This window comes from Pristiophorus japonicus, chromosome 13 (genome assembly GCF_044704955.1).
Source record: "Pristiophorus japonicus isolate sPriJap1 chromosome 13, sPriJap1.hap1, whole genome shotgun sequence".
In the NCBI taxonomy this organism is placed as follows: domain Eukaryota; kingdom Metazoa; phylum Chordata; class Chondrichthyes; family Pristiophoridae; genus Pristiophorus; species Pristiophorus japonicus.
Window position 1 is genome coordinate 147022306 of NC_091989.1, and position 22167 is coordinate 147044472.

The window sequence follows — 22167 nt, forward strand, 5'->3', positions numbered from 1 at the left end:
TTCTCTGAAGATCTATCAGATTTACTCCAGACGCTCCCCTGCAGAGGTGTACAGTATCCTGAGACTGTATGGAACAGACTACATTCTCCTCGAGGACAGTATTTGTTATGAAAGGCGGCACAGCAGAGGCTGTCGTTTGAGAGACCTGCTTGATAGCACAAATGGTCACGTAAGTAGCATTTGTTCAGTCTTGTAGTCATCTAAAACAAATTGACGTAATTTTGTTATATTTGAGTTAGTAACTTTAAACAATAGCTAACAAGTTTTACCTGATAACTTAATGAAACACATAAAGGATAATTTCACCTTATAATGGTGCATCAACTTGTCATTCTAGGCAATGGATGGGATTATTGCTTCAGAACTCCAGGGCTGGGGTTTTTTGACCTGGAGCCTGAAATTTACAAGCAATTTACTTCTAATTTTTTTTAAATTCGATCCTGGGATGTGGGTGTCGCTGGCCAGGCAGCATTTATTGCCCTTGAGAAGGTGGTATTGAACCGCTGCAGTCCGTGTGGTAAAGGAACTCCCATAGTGCTGTTTGGGAGAGAGTTCCAGGATTTTGACCCAGCGACGATGCGGCAACAGCGATGTATTTCCAACTCCAGATGGTGTGTAACTTGGAGGGGAATTTGGAGGTGGTGGGGTTCCCATGCGCCTGCTGCCTTTGCCCTTCTAGTTGGTAGAGGTCACAGGTTTGGGAGGTGCTGTCGAAGAAACCTTGGTGAGTCGCTGCAGTTCATTTTGCAGATGATACACACTGCAGCCACGGTGCACCAGTGGTGGAGGGAGTGAATGTTTAAGGTGGTGGATGGGGTGCCACTTAAGAGGGCTTTGTCCTGGATGGTGTTGAGCTTCTTGATTGTTGTTGGAGCTGCACTCATCCAGGCAAGTGGAGAGTACTCCATCACACTCCTGACTTGTGCCTTGTAGATAGGGGAAATGCTTTGGGGAGTCGGGAGGTGAGACACTCGCCACAGAATACACAGCCTCTGACCTGCTCTTGTGGCCACATTATTTATGTGGCTGATCCAGTTAAGTTTCTGGTCAATAGTGACCCTCCAGGATGTTGATGGGATTCAGTGATGGTAATGCCATTGAATGTCAAGAGGTGGTGGCTAGACTCTCTCTTGTTGGGGGTAATCATTGCCTGGCACTTGTGTGGCGCAAATGTTACTTGTCACTTATTTGCCCAAGCCTGAATGTTGTCCAGGTCCTGCTGCATGCGGGCATGGACTGCTTCATTATCTGAGGAGTTGCAAATGGAACTGAACGCTGTGCAGTCATCAGCGAACATCCCCACTTCTGATCTGATGATGGAGGGAAGGTCATTGACGAAGCAGCTGAAGATAGTTGGGCCGAGGACACTGCCCTGAGGAGCTCCTGCAACGATTTCCTGAGATGATTGATCTCCAACAACCACAACCATCTTTCTTTGTGTTAGGTATGACTCCAGCCAGTGGAACGGACGGAACCCAACCTGAACATCAGTGAGCAGGTTATTAGTGAGTAACTGCCGCTTGATAGTACTGTCAATGACACCATCCATCAGTTTGCTGATGATTGACTTTGCAGTCTGCAAATGGACACTTTACCTGGATTTACACACAGTACTTGAGCTGTGCTTTAAAGCGACAGTTCAGATTAGCAGTTAATCATCACAACCATGTCCAGATTGTAGACTATTTGGAACAAAGATGATTATTATCAGCAAATTTCATATTGCATGTTTTACATAGGATTACATAGAATATACAGCACAGAAACAGGCGATTCGGCCCAACCAGTCCATGCCGGCATTTATGCTCTATTCAAGCCTCCTCCTGTCTTTTCTCATCTAACTCTATCAGCATAAGCCTCTAATCCCTTCTCCCTCATATGCTATCTAGCCTCTCCTTAAATGCATCTATATTATTTGTCTCAAATGCTCCTTGTGGTAGCGAGTTCCACAGTCTTACCGCTCTATGGGTAAAGAAGTTTCTTCTGAATTCCCTATTTGATTTCTTGGAAAACGCCTTTTCAGGCTATCTCTGGTTACCTTAATAATCAGGTTTGAGTGCAAACCAATATGGTGGATATATTGTGTTTATTCAGAGTTTAGGACGGAATATAACACACAAGTTATACAGCAAAAGCATACGACCGTGACAAGCAGTTCTCCGGCTTATGTCATCTTTACCTTTTGTCTGGAACCCCAGAGTGATTGACTTCAATGAGCAGGGTCTATTCTCGAAAGAGCGTTCAACCAGCTCACCCTTGTGTGGTTCTTCCTTCCCGATCTACCTGAATGAGCCCAAATGGTGTTTCTTTTATCCTCTTTTTAGGGGTGGGCCTAGGATTGAATTATTGACCAGGCTATTCAACCTATGGAGGCTCCTGTAAAAGCTTATTACCCAATAATGCTTTTAGTTCTTTGTCTCCACTTGACAATGAAGACCCACCCTGAAGGAGGGACCTTTACAACCATTACTCAACTTTCTAGTTTATAGTTTTGAAGGCCAATCCATCCATCTGGACGACTCTTATCCGTCAAGCCCGGTTCCCTCAAAGCTATGGTCTCTTATAGCATCCTGTCGTCTCCCAGCTCCAACTGGTGCATGTCTCAGGGCAACCTTAGGCATTAAATCAGGGGCCCCAGGCTAGAATTATCTTAATTCAACCAACCCTAACTCTCATTCCTTCTATTCTATATATTTTATACTAATTAACTTTTAATATCTGTTAAACAATCTCCAAATTCTACCTTAGCATTATAATTGATTATTAGTAATAATGGAAGAAATATTAGGTTGGCCCTTCATTGGGCAAATTAAAGACTGTCAAAATGTTGTGCATTCTCTAATCTAACTCATTAAAAACACTGTCTCGGGAAAGCGAAACTTAAGCATTCTCGGGTAAAACATAGCTTATGCATTAACCCTTTACTTGCCTTGAGCAGAAACATACTGTCATGTATGTACATGCTGTTTGTAGCCATGAGATGGTGTCATTGTTGGAGGCCACTGAGCAGATGCACATGGTGCTGCTCTGGTATAAAAGGCCAGCCATTTTGTGAGTCAGGCACTTAGGGCCTAAATAAAGCAGAAGCAAGGTTGTACCTTGCTTAGTTAAACAGTACTCAGTTTGAACCTTTATTGCATACTTAACATTTGGTGACGAGAATACAAGAACCTTTGTTTGCAAAATGTGCCTGATTGGATTTTTAGAACGATTCGTGGAGGGAGAAGATTGGGCAGACTTTGTGAGCAGCTTGAACCAGTACTTCGTGGCCAACAAAATGAAGGGGGTCAACGATGCAGATCGGTACCAGGCCGTGTTCCTCACTGTGTGCGGTTCAAAGATTTAAGGCCTGATAAAGAATCTACTCATGCCTAGTGATCCAACAGAGAAAATGTATGAAGAGTTGTGTACATTGGTGCGGGAGCACCTCAAGCCAGACGACGACATCATCATCTCGAGCTACAGGTTTTATACACGTGTTCGATCGGAGGGCCAGAGCGCGGAGGAATTTGTTGCCGACCTGAGACGTCTAGCAGGACCGTGCAAGTTCAGGACGGTGTTAGCAGACATGCTGCGGGACTTCTTTGTTATCGGTATCAACCACGAGGTGATCCTCTGCAAACTTCTGCCGATGGAGGAGTTGGATTTAAAAAGGGTCATCCAGATCGTTCGATCATGTATAACGACGGACAGGCATTTAAAGCAAATATCGGTGAAGAACCAAACCTCGGCAAGTACTGTAAATGCGATTGATTTGGTGTTTGGCAGAGTGGCACATGGCAGGGCCTATCCGGCTGCGTTCGCAAAACCTGTGGCTGCCCAAAATCCGCCAGCGGGAATATATCCAACTTCTCCGTGTTGGCGTTCTGGGGGAAATCATCGGCACCAGCAATGCCGATTTAAGCAATATAGTTGCAAAGGCTGTCTGAGAGTGGGGCATCTCCAGCGCAATTGTCCACAGATGAGCAAGCGAGCTGCGACACACCACGCAGAGGATGAGAGTCAGACTAGCGTGGATCTGGATACGCAATCCGAGGTGCCAGAGGAGGAAATGTATGGACTGTACTCTTTCGTAACCAAGAATAAACCAATTTTGTTTAATGTGAAGTTTAATGGGATACCAGTATCGATGGAACTGGACACAGGCGAGTCAATCGATCATGAACGAGAGGGCATTTAATAAGCTGTGGGATACTAAGACTGTGAGGCCCAGGCTGAGCCCTGATGACGCCAAGCTGCGAACGTACACCAAAGAATTGATAAAGGTGATTGTCAGTGCACAAGTTAATGTGTCATATGACAGTGCGGTTCATGAGTTACCGCTGTGGATTGTTCCAGGCAATGGCCCAACGCTGCTCGGCAGGAACTGGTTGAAGAAAATCAGATGTGACTGGCACGACATAAAGGCGATGTCGTCGGAGGAAGATACATGTGCCCAAGTATTGAGCAAGTTCCCCTCGCTGTTCGAACCGGGTATCGGCAACTTCATGGGAGCCAAGGTGCAGATCCACGTGGACACAGATGCAAGACCCGTCCATCATAAAGCTCGGGCAGTGCTGTATATGATGAGGGAGATGGTCGAAATTGAACTAGACAGACTCCAGCGTGAAGGGATCATATCACCGATCTAATTTAATGAATGGGCCAGCCCCATTGTTCATGTGCTGAAAAGTGATGACACAGTCAGAATCTGTGGAGACTACAAAGTCGGACGAAGAAACCATCGACGAACAACCAACCTACCCGCAGCCTTCAGTGGACTCGAGGATCATCAGTGAACCCAGAATTTTCATCACGGACTTGTTCAATAAAAATGGACTTGTAATTAATGACATGGCCACTGCCACCCCCAACAAGTCAGCCACCCAGCCACAACAGACTCTGCACATTCACCCGAGGCCGGAATCGAACTGAGACGATCAACCCAGGAGCATAAAGCACCGGACCGTTTCAACCTGTGGAAAAACTGTGATAAGATCTCAGCGGAGGGTATTGTCATGTATGTACATGCTGTTTGTAGCCACCAGATGGTGTCATTGTTGGCGGCCACTGAGCAGATGCACATGATGCTGCTCTGGTATAAAAGGCCAGCAATTTTGTGAGTCAGGCACTTTGTGCCTAAATAAAGCAGAAGCCAGGTTGTACCTTGCTTCGTTAAACAGCACTCAGTTTGAACCTTTATTGCATACATAACACATACAATCAATAAACACAGTATCATTTTCAGGTAACCCTAATTTCTAACAACTATCTTGCATTGATGGCCTCTAGTTATGCTCTTCCTCACAAATGGAAACACTCTTTCTGTATCTACTCTATCAAAACCTTTCACAATCTTAAAGACTTCTATTAGGTCACCCCTTGGCCTTTTTTCTTCTTTAGTACGGATTCTATTATTTTTCCTACCACCGATGTTAAGCTGATTGGTCTCTAGTTCTTTGATAATGTTCTATCTCCCTTCTTAAATATAGGTATTCTGTTAGTTTTCCGCTGTCCTCTGGTACTACACCTTTTTCTAACCAATTATTAGCTATATGTAGTAATGCCTCTGCTATCTCTTCCCTAGATTCTTCTCAAATGCGTCGATGTAATCTGTCCAGACCAAGGTTTTATTCCTCTGAGTTTAATTTGTTTATTTAATATATCTCCTCTTTTTATTTTAAATGTACTTATCTCATCATCCGATGTCATGTCCACCTGTTCTATCTCCCTAGTAAATACTGAATCAAAGTAATTATTTAATATTTCGACCATCTCTCTGTTGCTGCCTGTGGTATTATCCAATCCATCCTTTAGTGGCCCTATTCCCATCCCAACCTTCCTTTTTTTATTTATGTGCCCGTGAAATATTTTACTATTTTTTTTTATGTTCCTTGATCATTTAATTTCATAGTTCCTCATTGCCATCCTAATTGCTTTTTTTTTTAACTTCTCTCCTAAACTCTTCATATTCTCCCTTATGCTCACCCCTGCTGTCCATGTACTTAATGTATGCCTCTTTCCTTACCCTCAATTTTTCCCTTACAGCTTTATTCATCTATAGTGTTTCATTAATGTTATTTTTTTTTAGCTGAATATATTTCTCCTGGACTCTTTTGAACACCACTTTAAATGTTTCCCATTGTTGTTCTACATAATTATTTGCAAATATTGTTGTCCAAATAAAATGTTGTCTATTTTATTTTCCCTAGTTCTATTCTCAGCCCCTCAAAATTCTGTTTCTGTCTTGCTGATAGCGGCGACACTTTTTTCTACTGCCATTTTGTTATCCCTAATAAGTACACCTACTCCACCGCCCCATAATTCCTCTCTGTCTTTTCTAAATATATTATGCCCTGTGACGTTTAGTCCCCAGTCCTGATTATCTGTAGCCATGTCTCAGTAATCCCTACTATGTCTGGTTCATCACAATGCATGATTACCTCCAGCTTTCCTGTTTTTTTTTTACTGACAATGTGTGCATTGCTGTACAGACAGTTTAACTCATTTTTAATAGCAGTTCCTTTCACTTTATTTTTAACCATCTTTTTACACTCCTGTTTTATAACTCTTATTTCCTGGCCATCAATGTCCTCCCTTACTTTTATTCTTTCCTATGCTCTCCTTTCCTGTTTTGTTTATATTTAGGCTGGTTTAATTTCTTGTAGATCCCTCCCCACATCTTACTAGTTTAAAGCCTTTACCACCTTCCTAATTACCCTTTCCGCATAGACATAGATTCTATCCTAGATCAGGTGAAGCCCGTCCCATTGTACAACTCCTTCCTATCTCAGTACTGCCAGTGTCCCATGAAAAGGAACCCCTCTTTCCCACACCAGCCTTTTAGCCACATGCTAATTCTCCTGATCTGACTGCTTCTATGCCAATTTGCACGTGGCTTGGGCAATAATCCAGAGATTATTACCCTTGAGTTTCTGCTTTTTAATTTAGCTCTTAACTCCTGATACTCCTTCAGCAGGACCTCCTTCCTCTTCCTACCTATGTCGTTTGTTCCGACATGGACCACAACAACTGGCTTTACTCCTTCCCTTTCCAAATTCCTCAGTTAAAAGAAGCAGTTTTCTTTTAAACTACTCGACACTCCCAGCAGTCACTGCTCCCTAGCCAAAACAAATTACATCCTTTGTGACTGTGACAAAGGTAAACTATCCTTCCTCCTCCTCCTGGACCTGTCTGGCCACACATCCATGGCATAATTAAAACTACCTAGTTCCACCTCCGTAATATTGCGCGTCTCCACCGCTGCCTCAGCTCTTCTACTGAAACCCTTATCCATGCCTTTGTTCCCTCTAGACTTGACTACTCCAATGTACTCCTGGTTGGCCTCCCACATTCTACCTTACATAAACTTGAGGTCATCCAAAACTCGGCAGTCCGTGTCCTAACTCGCACCAAGTCCCGCTCACCCATCACCCCTGTTGCTCGCTGACCTACATTGGCTCCCGGCTAAACAACGGCTCGATTTCAAAATTCTCATCCTTGTTTACAAATCCCTCCATGGCCTCATCCCTCCCTATCTCTGTAATCTACATCAGCCTCACAACCCCATGAGATGACTGCGCTCCTCAAATTCTGCCTTCCTGAGCATCCCTGATTATAACTGCACAACCATCGGTGGCCATGGCTTCAGCTGCTTGGGCCCTAAGCTCTGGAAATCTTTCCCTAAACCTCTCCGCCTCTCTACCTCTCTTTCCTCCTTTAAGACACTCCTTAAAACCTATCTCTTTAACCAAGCTTTTGGTCATCTGCCGTAATTTCTTTTTATGTGGATCAGTATCAAATTTATCTATTTTGGCTTATAACACTGCTACGAAGTGCCTGGAGCTATTTTACTACCTTAAAGGCGCTATATTAATAAAAGTAGATGTTGTTGAGGAGTGGAGGTTATTGATACAGAGAAGAAACCGAGCGAGAGAGAGAGAAAAAAGGGAGCCATGAGTAGATGGAAGAAGAGTCAGAGGGTGATCCTTGAAATGGATCTTGTGCTGCATGTAGCTGAAACATATTGTCGTCTTAGTTTTTGGGTGTGTGTTTCTGTTCTCCTTGTAAAAATAAATTGATTCAGCTCATCCACAGTAATTAGTAACAGAACTGCCCTTAAATTAAATTCCAACACACAGACCGATCATGCTTCAATTTCAAGGACTGGAAAAGCTTGATTTAGGCTACTTTTAATATAGTACTGTAACAAGATGTTAGGGTCATGTGTGATAAGTAATTGTACAATATTTACTTCTGACTAGAATATCTTGAATAATCACTGTCAGCCTTATTGTGAGCATTAAAATGTTTACTTTAAAAGCTTTTTATGTTTTTGTGCTGTGAAATTAGTAAATTTAGGAATCTGACTTTTTCTGTAATTATATATTTTCCAGGTGATGGATGGTCCTGGAGCAAATGATCCTGATTTGGAGGTTTCTCCTTATCCACGCTTTTGTGATGAAATCAAATCTAATGACCCTTCCTATACCACTTTCTTCTCCCGTGTGTTTAGAAACAAAACCTTCCATGTTTACAAACTAAAGAAAAAGAAGGATGTACCTTATTAGAAGTAAGGTTTCGTAACCATTGCAAAAAATAGATGTTGGTTTTAACAGTAGAAAAGTCCAGCCATATTCATGAAAAAGTCTAGTCTTTTTATTTGAGATTGAAAGCTTTCTTACTGCTGAATGCTGTAGTTAATTATCATAGCTCATGTTTGTCTAAAATTTAATATCAAGTTAAAGTCCAGTCTCATTTAAATCTTTTGCTAATTCAAGCATTGTATTTTTCTGTTACATTTCTATACATTTTACATAATTTGTTGAAACAAGATTTGCACATAACACACCTTTTTTCATATTGATTATATCCTAGAAATTGAATGTTTTTCTTAGATGCCGCCATATAATTTCGTTCAAGCAATTTTTTGTTCTGCCTTGAAATTTATGACAGTATTTATTTGAATTGCTAATACAGACTGCCATTGGAGACACATTCCTTACAGTGTTGCAATTTTTTTAAAGTAGAATTTATCTGCATAATTACATGCTTGTATGTATCGTGTGGTTTATGTAATGCGGTACAATTTTTACTTTGCTTTCATTTATGTTACCATTCATATTGAACAAACTATGCTTTCAGTTAGTGGCTGTGATTAGCAGATTATCGATATTGTAAATTATCTTAAAATAAGTAACACACGTTGACACCTGTACTTAAATAGTGCCAAATTAGATGATTAGATTTGTTGGGCAGTATTACAGTCTAAGAAATATTTTTATTATGGTGTGCTGTTCCACAGTCCTGGGTCGTTTGTGTATTTTAAATTTACTGAATTAATGGACCATTTCAGCTGACAATGAGGAAATTTCAGGCTATAGAGCTACGCCTTACAATAGTTTGCAGAATGGGTCTATACATTGGCATGTGTTTGAATTGATGGTTGTAGGTCCTTGCGTTGCCCATTTCAGTGAAACAAGATGTTGCATTCAATTTTTATTTAGACTGAATGTAAAATTGTAAAAGATTTTCTGTAATGGGAATTTGTGGATACAGTAATTGTAGTCTTTTGCATGATTAAGATTATTGCATGTGAGGTCAACTGTCTGAATACTGACAACGACGAAGAAGAATAACACTACTGAAAGGTGGATGTGTAATGTCCTGAGTGCTGCTGAAAGATGCAGTGCTAACTGGTTTCCTCCATTTTTTTTGTCAACTGCCTTCTGCCAGTCCTCCCAACCAACCAGTTAGCCCCTGATCCTATGCTGCCCTTTTCAATCATGGGGGCAGAGTAACCCAGTGTATCATTCTGTTGATGTATCTTTGTTGACACAAGATAAGGCACATATTGAAGCATTGCAGTGATTCAAGCTCTTTTACTTTCTAGTCAAGGGCCTGCCCCTTTAAGGTTATAGATATTATGTCACAATAACACTTACAATTGGTACTTGGCTCTTTGTACTGAAAAATTTTAGTTAGTATTTTTTTTAATAGTGGTAGAATTTTGTTAAAAGAAGCAATGGAATTTCTGTGGCAACATTGACATTTAACAATGCCACTAGTATCACTACTGAATTCTGCATTTTCTAAATGTTTAATTATTTTCTGTATCCACTTTGTACAGCAAATATAGATTTTGAAATGGAACTACTGTGCGTTTAGCTGTTTCATTCCACTACATTGTTTGGCATGATTTTTTATGAAATAAACAAATCATTCAATTAATATATTCATATGGATGTTGTCATTTGTTCACAAAATGTAATGTAGCTTTTACTACAAATGCTTTGAGCAGTTTTCTAAAATTGAAATTGCAAAGGAGTCAAACTTGAAACTTCCTGTATTCTGTGTCCCTTTTAACTGAATCTTTAGTGATCTTTTATGTAGACACACCACTGTACCCACAGAGTTCAATCTCACTGCCGTGACATGGAAATAAATATAGATGAAGCAAATATTGTGTGTTGCATTGTCTGAGTTGCTGTTTGATTTTAGTAAAATCTCAACAGCCACAGTTTACTGATGACACTGTTCTGTTAGAAACACAGTAAAGACAACCTTCATCCTTTTTTATTGATGAAAGTTGGTTGTTTTTCTCGAGTTGGAGTAGGCATTGCTAAAAAAAAAATGAAATCCAAACTATTACCAAACAGTTTTCAAACTGTAACCAATATGGGATTGTCAAATGCCGCAACAAAAGTAGCATAATTTTTCAGTAACCGAGCGGACAGTTTCAAAAGTGCATTGAAACATTTAAAAAGGCCCCATAATTATACTGATCGCAGTTGCAGTGAGATCATGCCTGGTGAAGCTTCCACCCGAGTTATATGGAGCTTCCACCCCTTACATGACAACCAGATAACTGGAAAACGTGCAAGAAATCAGCAGAACCCGAGGAATTTTGGAACCAAAGTATTTAAAAACTCAAGTTCGGTCACTGTTGTAGCTTACTTGATTAGTACACTTTTTTTCCTCACCTTTTGGAGCCTAGATTTCAATCTAGTCAAATGGGAAAGTTTTCTCTCTCCACTGACTGAAAGGATCCTATCTAACACAATTTTTGATAACTGCAGCAGCAGCAACAACAACTTGCATTTATGTAGCATCTTTAAAGTAGAACCGCCGCCCCCCCCCCCCCCCCCCCACCATCAAGGAGCTTCACAGAGGCGTTATCAGAAAAAAGTGTATGTCTACCAAAAAGAGCTGTTAGGAGGGGTGACCGAAAGCATGGTCAAAGATGTGGGTTTTAAGGAGAGTTGTAAAGCAGGTGAGGAAGGCACATGGGCTTAGGGAAGGAATTCCAGACCATGGGCCTAGGTGCCTGAAAGCACAGCTGTCAGTGGTGGAGTGAAGAGAGGGAGGAATGAGTCAAGAGGAATGGAGAGTTCTGCAGTGAGTGTAGGGCTGGAGGAGTTTAGAGAGAAAGGGAGGGATGAGGAAATTATAGGATTTAAAGACCAGTGCAAGGGGATAAAGTACGATCATTAAAGTGGGAGACAGATGGTCACTAAAAAGGATACTGAAGCAAGTGAATTGATCTGACACATGGTCCAGATTGTAGGGCTTATAAGTAGCCAACAATGCATTGACCCTTAGCACAGACTGATAGAAGATGAAAACATACGCTGAGTACTGAATAATAACACATCCACCAAGGGCAATGGAGAGTCAACAGTCTAGAAACATAGCAAACCCTGAGAAGCAAGGTTACTAATCATGTCATAAGGAACTGAGGCAAAGTTGACACCACTGAATAACACATTCCGGGTGACGTGATGGGAGATGGACAGGTGGGGAAGAACCATTCAGCCAGTCTGATACAGGTCAACAAATCAATGTAACTTCACTGATAGCAGTCGGCCAGTCGATGGTTTTGTAGAAGGGCCGCACACCTCGCAAAACTGTATAATTGTAAAACCTCTGATCGGAGAAGTGTTCATTAGAACCCTTCACTAGCATGCTTGAATAAAAACCGGTTGAACCGAAGCTTTCGTTTGAGTGATTCCATGGTCACAATTCAAGAGGGTGGGTGTCGATTCCTTATATCAGGGAGTCCAGTTGAGGAAGAGAAGTCTTTTTACCCCAACACAAGACTGAGCATTTTAAATTGGAAGTGTTGGATGACCAGGAGCCAATGTAGGTCAGTGAGCACAGGAGTGATCGGAATCGAGTGCGTATGGACATCAGCTGTGGACAAAATTGGACTCAACTGGAATGTCACCTGCAGGATACGCATTGTTGAGGTATCCACATGAACGATGGTCACGAGTGAGGTACCAGATAGAACTGTACCTTAAAGATTCGATGCCTTCAGGGTAGGGGAGGATAGACATGACAAAAACAATTTAAAACTACAGAAATGCTTAATTTTTCTCAAACATTTAATGCATGTAACACACCAGTAAAAAGAGTTTCTTCAGCTTTTCAACAAATTTTAACTGCATCAACAGTATATGATAGTCTACTGCACGCCCATTAAAATACAGCTTTTGTTGAAAGTTTATACAAAAGAATAAATAAGTGTTTACACAGTATAGAAGTACTAAAACTATATTTCCTATAATTTTGTAGAATATTGGAAAATCCCACCATCCATCATGTTAATATAGAATTTTGGAAAATCTCGCCATCCATCAAGTTTTTCTAAACTACTTCCATTGTACCATTGTTCAGCTGCCATGATATTCAGAGCAGTTTACCATGGCAATTGTCCTGAGATAATAGGCCACCATCAGTATTATAATACTATACCATCATCATAGGCAGTGCCTCGGGATCGAGGATGACTTGCTTCCACACTAAAAATGAGTACTCAGGTGACTGATGAACTCATTTTAAACAGTGGAAAATGCCAGTGCATAAATTCTTTTAATGTAGGGTAGCTGTTGCACACCAACCACCACACGGGCTTGACAGAGCAAGGTCTTGGTTCAAGTGTCAAGGGGATCCAAGACAACTGGAGACCAGGCTCCACTGCATGTGCCAATACATACACACAAACTCATACATACTCCTACTGTCCTTCCTTCCTACTTCCCACAGGACCCCTCTCTACATGGAATTCATAGTACGCAATGTGAACCTCACATACTGTACTGTACCATCCATAATTCATGATCATAATTCAACCTTTCTTTGAATTGTTCCATAAACACAAACCACTCGAGCAGTTTTAGAATTTTTACAGTTTTTTTGCATAAATAAGAAATTAATTCAAAACAAGATCAAGGGTAGATTTTCAACTTGCTGCTTGGGTGTAAAGCTACTTTTCCTGTTGTAGAAATCAAAGCAAATGAAAATCAGCTGGTTTGTATAATGGGTAGGCATAGAATCATAGAAATTTAAGGCACAGAAGGAAGCCGTTTGGCCATTGTATCTGCCGGCCAAAAAAGAGCTATCCAGCCTAATACCACTTTCCAGCTCTTGGTCCGTAGCTTTGTAGATTACAGCACTTCACGTGCATATCCAAGTACTTTTTAAATGCGATGAGGGTTTCTGCCTCGAACAGCCTTTCAGGCAGTGAGTTCCAGACCCCCACCACCCAGTGACTGAAAGAAATTCCCCACTCCCCTCTAATATTCTATCAATTACTTTAAATCTATGCCACCTTGTTAAGGGAAATAGGTCCATCCTATTCACTCTATTTAGGCCCCTCATAATTTTATACACCTCAATTAAATCTCCCTTCAGCCTCCTCTGCTCTAAAGAAAACAACTCTAGCCTTTCCAATTTTTCCTCATAGATAAAGCTCCCCAGTCCTGGCAACATCCTCGTAAATCTCCGTACCCTCTCTAGTGCAATCACATCTTTTCTGTAATGTGGTGACCAGAACCGTGACTAGTGGGGTATCACAGAGATCAGTGCATGAGCCCCAGCTATTCACAACATATATAAATTGTTATGTATGTAACTATGTAATACTTGCCACCAGAGGGCACGACTGTTGAAGTCCTAATGGTCACCTGCACACACGTGCAGGGCCAGTATAAAAGGTTGGCTGCCATGTTGTTTAGGCACTCTGGAGTTGTAATAAAGAAGACTAAGGTCACACTAAGTTTAGCTCACAGTACTCAGCTTCGTGGAGTTCTTCTATACACAACAACTGGTGACGAGTAACAGAATACGAACCTTCACGCAACCATGGCTGCCGTTGGAATATTAGAGAGATTCGCAGAGGGTGATGATTGGAAAGCCTTCATCGAGCATCTCGACCAGTACTTCGTGGCCAACGAACTGGAAGGAGACGCTAATGTGGCCAAGCGATGGGCAGTTCTCCTCACCATCTGTGGGCCTAAAATATATGACCTCATCAAGAATCTGCTCGCACCGACGAAACCAACGGAGAAGGAATATACAGAGTTGTGCACGCTGGTTCGGGATCGCCTCAAGCTGAATTAGCGTATCCTCATGGCCAGGTATCGTTTTTACACGCACCATCGCTCCGGGGGCCAGGATGTGGCGGATTATGTCACCAACCTGAGACACCTTGCGGGACCTTGTGATGTTGGGGCAAATGCTGCAGGACTTTTTCGTGCTGGGCATCAGCCACGAGGTCATTCTTCGAAAGCTGCTGACTGCCGAAACCCTAGACCCGAGCAGGGCCATCGCGATCGCCCAGACATGCATGGCCACGGACGATAACACCAAACAGATATCTTCTCAATATCGAAGCTCACTGGCAAATACTGTGCATAAAATGACGTCGCTAGCAGGCCGTACTGCATATGGCAGGGCCAATACGTCTGCGGCTGCAAGACCTGTGATGACTCACAATCTGCCATCGGAGATGAATATGAATCCATTAGCACCGTGTTGGCGCTGTGGGGGTAATCATCGGGCCCATCAATGCCCATTCAAGCACTACGTGTGCAAAGGCTGTGCAACGATGGGGCACCTCCAGCGAATGTGCAAATGTGCTGCGACATACCACGTGGCAGAGGATGATCGATCCAGCGCGGATCACGCAGCACAGGCAACTCAACCCGAGGAAGAAGTGTATGGGGTTCACTACCAAGAGCCCTCCTACAATACCAAGAGCCCTCCTATAATGCTGAAAGTCAAATTAAATGGAGTTCCAGTATCCATGGAATTAGACAAGGGTGCAAGTCAATCAATAATGAGCCAGAAGGTTTTCGAGAAACTGAGGGGCAACAAAGCACAAAGGCCCAAACTGAGCCCGATTAATGCAAAGCTGCACAACGACACCAAAGAGCTCATACCAGTCATTGGAAGTGCAGCAGTGAAGATATCGTATGATGGAGCTGTGCAAGAGGTTTCATTGTGGATTGTTCCAGGCAATGGGCCAACACTGTTCAGCAGAAGCTGGCTAGAAAAGATTAGATGGAATTGGAATGACATCAAAGCACTATCTTCAGTGGATGACGCCTTGTGTGCCTCAAGTGCTGAGCAAGTTTCCCTCGCTATTGGAACCCAGCATTGGCAACTTCTAAGGCGGCAAGGTACAGATCCATCTAGGCGCCGATACACGACCCATCCATCACAAGTTTCGGGCGGTTCCGTACATGATGAGGGAGAAAGTCGAGATTGAACTGGACAGACTCCAGCACGAAGGAATTATATTGCCGGTCAAGTTCAACGAATGAGCCAGTCCAATTGTTCCGGTGTTGAAAAGCGATGGCACGCTCAGAATCTGCGGAGACTACAAGGTAACGATTAACCGAGTCTCACAACAGGACCAGTACCCGCTGCCCAAGGCGGATGACCTGTTCGCGACGTTAGCAGGAGGGAAGTCATTCACCAAGTTGGACCTAACCTCCGCCTACATGACACAGGAGCTGGCTGAATCTTCGAAAAGACTGACGTGCATCAAAGAGCTGTTTATATACCACAGGTACCCTTTCAGGATTCGCTCGGCTGCAGCCATTTTCCAGAGAAATATGGAGAGTTTGCTGAAATCTGTTGTGTTTCAAGACAACATCCTGATCACTGGTCATGACACCATTGAACATCTACACAACCTAGAAGAGGTTTTAAATCGCCTAGACAAAGTGGGACTCCCGCTAAAGCGCTCCAAGTGTGTTTTCCTGGTGCCAGAAGTTGAATTTTTGAGGAGAAAGATTGTAGCAGACGGCATCAGGCTCAAAAACAGAGGCCATCAAGAATGCATCCAGACCACAGAATATGACGGAGCTGCGTTCGTTCCTGAGACTCCTCAACTATTTCGGTAACTTTCTACCCGGGTTGAGCACGTTGTTAGAGCCTTTGCACATGTTGCTATGTAAGGGTGACGACTGGGTTTGGGGCAAATCTCAAGACACAGCCTTTGAGAAGGCCAGGAACCTGCTATGTTCAAATAAGTTACTTGTACACTATGACCCATGTAAACGTTTAGTGCTAGCTTGTGATGCCGTACGGGGTCGACTGTGTGTTACAGCAAGCCAATGTATCGGGCAACCTCCAACTGGTTGCATACACATCTAGAAGTCTGTCTAAGGCTGAGAGAGCTTATAGTATTGTCGAGAAAGAGGCGTTAGCATGCGTATATGGGGTTAAGAAAATGCACCAATATCTATTTGGACTTCGGTTTGAGCTTGAAACACAAGCTGCTCATTTCGCTGTTCTCAGAGAGCAAAGGTATCAACACCAATGCTTCGTCCCGCATCCAAAGATGGGCACTAACATTATCTGCTTATGACTATGTTATCCGCCACAGACCAGGCACTGAAAACTGTGCCGATGCTCTCAGCCAGCTACCATTACCCACCACCGGGGTTGAAATGGCGCAGCCCGCAGACTTGCTACTGGTCATGGATGCTTTTGAGAGCGAAGGGTCACCCGTCACAGCTCGCCAGATAGGACCTGGACCAGCCAGGATCCTGTGCTATCATTAGTAAAGAGTTGCATCCTAAATGGGAACTGGTCGGCCGTTCCCGAGGAAATGCAAGATGAAATTAAGCCATTTCACCGACGCAAAGATGAAATGTCCATCCAGTCGGAATGTCTCTTATGGGGTAATCATGTGGTTCTTCCAAAAAAAGACAGGGAAACGTTTATACGCGATCTACACAGTACCCACCCAGGCATTGTCATGATGAAGGCAATTGCCAGGTCGCATGTTTGATGGCCCAGCATTGACTCAGACTTGGAGTCATGCATGCACCAGTGCAACACTTGCTCGCAACTGAGCAATGCACCAAGGGAGGCTCCACTGAGTCTGTGGTCATGGCCCTCCAAACCGTGGTCCAGCATCCACGTAGATTTTGCTGGCCCCTTTCTAGGAAAGATGTTTTTAGTCGTTGTGGACGCTTGCACCAAATGGATTGAATGCGTAATCATGTCATCCAGCACGTCCACAGCCACCATTGAAAGCCTCTGGGCCATGTTCGCCACCCATGGCTTACCTGTCGACCTTGTCAGCGACAATGGATCGTGTTTCATCAGCTCGGAATTCAAATAGTTTATGACCCGCAATGGCATCAAGCATGTCAGGTCTGCTCCGTTTAAGCCCGCGTCTAACGGTCAAGTGGAGCAGGCAGTCCAAACAACAAGCAGAGCATGAAACGCGTGACGGACGGCTCCCTGCAGACCCGCTTGTCTCGCATTCTGCTCAGTTACCGGACGCGACCCTACTCGCTCACCGGGATTCCCCGGCAGAATTGTTAGTGAAGAGAGCCCTCTAAACCAGGCTCTCTCTAGTCCACACGGATCTTAATGATCACATGGAAACCCGGCGACACCGGCAGAACATGTACCACGATCGCGCAGCTGTTTCACATGGCATTGATGTTAACGACCCTGTGTTTGTCCTGAATTACAATCATGGTCCCAAGTGGGTTGCTGGCACTGTTTTGGTCAAGGAAGGGAATAGGGTGTTTATAATCAAATGGTTAAATGGCCAAACATGCAGAAAGCATTTAGATCAGACTAAATTGTGATTTACTGACAACCAGGAACGACTTGAAGAGGACATCACCATCAACGATCCACCCACACACACCCAACCAGCAATCGACCTCGCTATCAATCACGAGGATGAACCCACCATTCCTGACAGTCCGGTCAGATCAGCCGTGGTGCAGTGCAGCAATGGTCCGGCCAACTCACACACGTCAGGGTTTGAACTTAGACGATCAACCAGGGAGCAAAGGGCCCCGGATCGCCTCAACTTGTAAATAACTTGTACCGAAGACTTTGCAGGAGGCGGGGGGGGGGAAGAGGACTGATGTTATGTATGTAAATATGTAATACTTACCACCAGAGGGCGCAACTCTTGGAGTCCTAATGGTAACCTGCACACACGTGCAGGGCCGGTATAAAAGGTTGGCTGCCATGTTGTTTAGGCATTCTGGAATTGTAATAAACAAGACTAAGTCACTAAGTTTAGCTCACAGTACTGAGCCTCGTGGAGTTCTTCTATATACAACAAAAATGATTTGGATGAGGGAACCAAATGTAATATTTCCAAGTTTGCTAATGACACAAAACTAGGTGGGATTGTGAGTTGTGAGGAGGATGCAAAGACGCTGCAAGGCGATTTAGATAGGTTGAGTGAGTGAACAAACACATGGCAGATGCAGTATAACGTGGATAAATGTGAAGTTATCCACTTTGGTAGGAAAAACATAAGGACAAAAAGTATTATTTAAATGGTGATGGCTTGGGATGTGTCGATGTACAGAGGGACCTGGGTGTTGTTGCACACCAGTCATTGAAAGCAAACATGCAGGTGCAGCAAGCAGTTAGGAAAGCAAATGTTAGCCTTCATTGCAAGAGGATTTGAGTACAGGAGCAAGGATGTCTTACTACAGTTATACAGGGCCTTGGTGAGACCATACCTGGAGTATTGTGTGCAGTTTTGGTCTCCTTACCTAAGAAAGGACATACTTGTCAGAGAGGGAGTACAACGAAGGTTCACCAGACTGATTCCTGGGATGGCAGGACAGTTGTATGAGGAGAGATTGGGTCGACTAGGCCTGTATTCACTAGAGTTTAGAAGAATGAGAGGGGATCTCATTGAACGTATAAAATTCTGACAGGGTTGGATAGACTGGATGTGGGGAAGTCTAGAACGAGGGGTCACAGTCTCAGGATACGGGGTAGGAAATTTAGGACTGAGATGAGGAGAAATTTTTTAACTCAGAGGATGGTGAACCTGTGGAATTCTCTACCACCGAAGGCTGTGGAGGCCAAGTCACTGAATATATTTAAGAGGGAGATAGATAGATTTCTGGAAACAAAAGGCATCAAGGGGTATGGGGGAAAAGTGGGAATATGGTGTTGAGGTAGAGGATCAGCCATGATCATATTGAATGGCGGTGCAGACTCGAAGGACCGAATGGCCTACTACTGCTCCTATTTCTATGTACACAATACTCTAGTTGTGGCCTAACTAGTGTTTTATAAAGTTCTAGCATAACCTCCCTGCTCTTGTATTCTATGCCTCGGGTAATAAAGAAAAGTATCCCACCTTATCTACCTGTCCTGCTACCTTCAGGGATCTGTGAACAAGCACTCCAAGGTCCCTCTGTTCCTTTACACCTCAGTATCCTACCATTTATTGTGTGTTCCCTTGCCTTGTTAGCCCTCCCCAAATGCATTACGTCACACTTCTCTGGATTAAATTCCATTTTCTACTTCTCTGCCCACCTGACCAGTCCATTGATATCTTCCTGCAGTCTACAGCTTTCATCCTGTTGATCCACAATAACCGTATCTAATACTTCTCAAATAAATTAATGCAACATGTATTATACAATGTTGTAAAGTCTGACTGAAATGGCTGCCATAAGACATTGGTAAGTTCTCCCTCTCAATATATTGTCCACATTATTTGGTTTATCTTGGGAACAAGACTTTCTTGATACCCATACAATTTTTTCTGTTTTGAAATATAGCTTTTGGAGTAACTAATCCCAATTCCTGACATCTCACATCAGAAATATAGTTTTGAAGAAAGCACATGTGCTTAAGGAGTACTATCCCTTTCTGTGAATTGTAGATTCCAAGAATTTTGCACCTGTATAGAACCGTTAAAGTTGAAAAACAGCTCAAGGCAGTAAAAACAGGACACCGCTTAAGTAGGGCACTTAGGAGAGGTGATCAATGGCAGGTCAAGTAAGTGAGTTTTGAGAACATGTTGAAACACAAAGGAGTTTAAGGACGGCATCCTACAGAGTAAGACATAGACAACTGAACACTGGAAGGGAGGGGAAAATGCATAGAAAGGCAGAGTTAGAGAAATGTAGGAGCTGAGACAATAAGCAATGGCGCCCTGCTATTGCTTTCAAATATGAAGGGTCTATTTCTTTGTCCGGGGACTTGGATCCAAGTGATTCCTATTAAAAGGAATTAGTCATGCTCTGCACCTGGGCCTGTTGTCTGGGAGGAGGCATTTATTTCATTATTTATTCACCACTGGATTTATTTTTGTTATTGGAAAGAAATACAAATAACTTACTCCAGCTGTGGTGTCCTTACACTCTACTGTAAATCAACATGAGGCACATACTGGAGACAAGGTCACTCTGTGACCTGTACCTTGATTCACAGGACCAAGAAGTGATGACCCTGTGTGGGACCTCCCTTTATATACCTGGATGACCAGGTGAGGAGTGCCTCCCACAAGTTTGCCCCCTGTCGTAAAGGTGTGCATTTCTTAGGTGTATACAGTGTACAGTGTTGTTACATGAAGGTTACAGATACATGAAGGTTACATACATGACATCACCTCCCCCCCAACGTCTTTGGGTCAAAGATTAAGTCTTTCAGGCGGTCGACGCTCTCTCGTGGAGCGCCGCAGTTGGGGCTCTGGTTGTTGAGCCTTGGCATGCGTCTCTGTCACCTGTGGTGATTCCGGCTTGTCCGGGCTGGCCGCAGGGACTGTACATGCTGCTGAAGATTCTTATTGCTCCTTCACTGGCAGTGGTGTGGGCAGCATCTCATGATTTTCCTCAGGTTCCTCAGTGTCCATGCTGAACCTTTTTTTTTTACTTGGTCCAGATGCTTGCACAATATCTGTCCATTGTTAAGTCTGACCACTATGACCCTATTCCCCTCTTTACCAATTACAGTACCCTCAAGCCACTTGGGCCCCAAACCGTGATTAAGAACAAAAACAGGGTCATCGATTTCTATATATCTCCCCTTTGAGTTACGGTCATGGCACTCTTTTTGGGACTGGCGCTTGCCCTCAACAATGTCTGACAGGACAGGATGAATGAGGGACAGCCGAGTTTTAAGTGTGCGTTTCATGAGTAGTTCCGCTGGCAGGACTCCCGTGAGCGAATGCGGTCGGGACCTGTAGGCCAGCAGGAGGCGCGATAGGCGGCATTGAAGGAAGGGTCCTTGAATCCGGAGCATGCCTTGTTTTATGATTTGGACCGCACGTTCCGCCTGGCCATTGGAAGCCGGCTTGAACGGTGCTGTCCTGACATGTTTGATGCCATTACCCGACATGAACTCCCGGAATTCATAGCTAGTGAAGCCCGGGCCATTGTCGCTAACCAGGATGTCCTGCAAGTCGTGGGTCGCAAAGACCGCACGCAGACTCTCCACAGTGGTGGATGTCGTGCACGAATTCAATATGATGCACTCAATCCATTTCGAGTACGCATCAACAACAATGAGGAACATTTTCCCCATGAACGGGCCCGCGTAGTCTACGTGAATACGTGACCATGGCCTGGTGGGCCAGGACCACGAGCTGAGTGGGGCCTCCCTGGGGACATTGCCCAGCTGGGCACACGTCGTGCACCTGCGAACACAGTATTCTAGGTCTGCATCAATTCCCGGCCACCATACATGTGACCGGGCAATGGCCTTCATTAGCACAATGCCTGGTGCTCGCTGTGGAGTTCCCTGATGAATGCACCCTTCCGTTCTTGGGCATGACTACCCAGCTGCCCCACAGTAGGCAGTCAGCTTGGATGGAGAGTTCCTCCATCCGTCTGTGAAACGGTCTGACCTCTTCAGGGCATGCTCCGTGTGCGGGCACCCAATCCCCAGTCAGGACACATTTCTTAATCAAGGATAGGAGGGATCTCTATTGGTCCATGTTTTGATCTGGTGGGCTGTGATGGGGGAGCCTGCACTGTCGAAAGCATTGACAGCCATGACCATCTCAACGCTTTGCTCCACTGCCCCCTCAGTGGTGGCCAATGGAAGCCTGCTGAGCACGTCAGCGCAATTTTCGGTGCCTGGCCGATGCCGTATGGTGTAGTCATT

The 22167-nt window shown here is 43.8% G+C and overlaps 1 protein-coding gene across 2 annotated transcripts in view; it reads left to right on the top strand.

Moving 5' to 3' along the window:
* The window catches only part of dpy19l3 (dpy-19 like C-mannosyltransferase 3), a 171592-nt gene extending 161383 nt beyond the window's left edge, over window positions 1-10209 (top strand). For both annotated transcript variants that reach the window (XM_070898088.1, XM_070898087.1), the window contains exons 18-19: window positions 11-169; window positions 8376-10209. In XM_070898088.1, coding sequence (XP_070754189.1) covers window positions 11-169; window positions 8376-8549 — 333 coding nt within the window. In that variant the 3' untranslated portion in view covers window positions 8550-10209. The remainder of the gene's footprint in view (window positions 1-10; window positions 170-8375) is intronic.
* Window positions 10210-22167: the final 11958 nt, after the last annotated feature.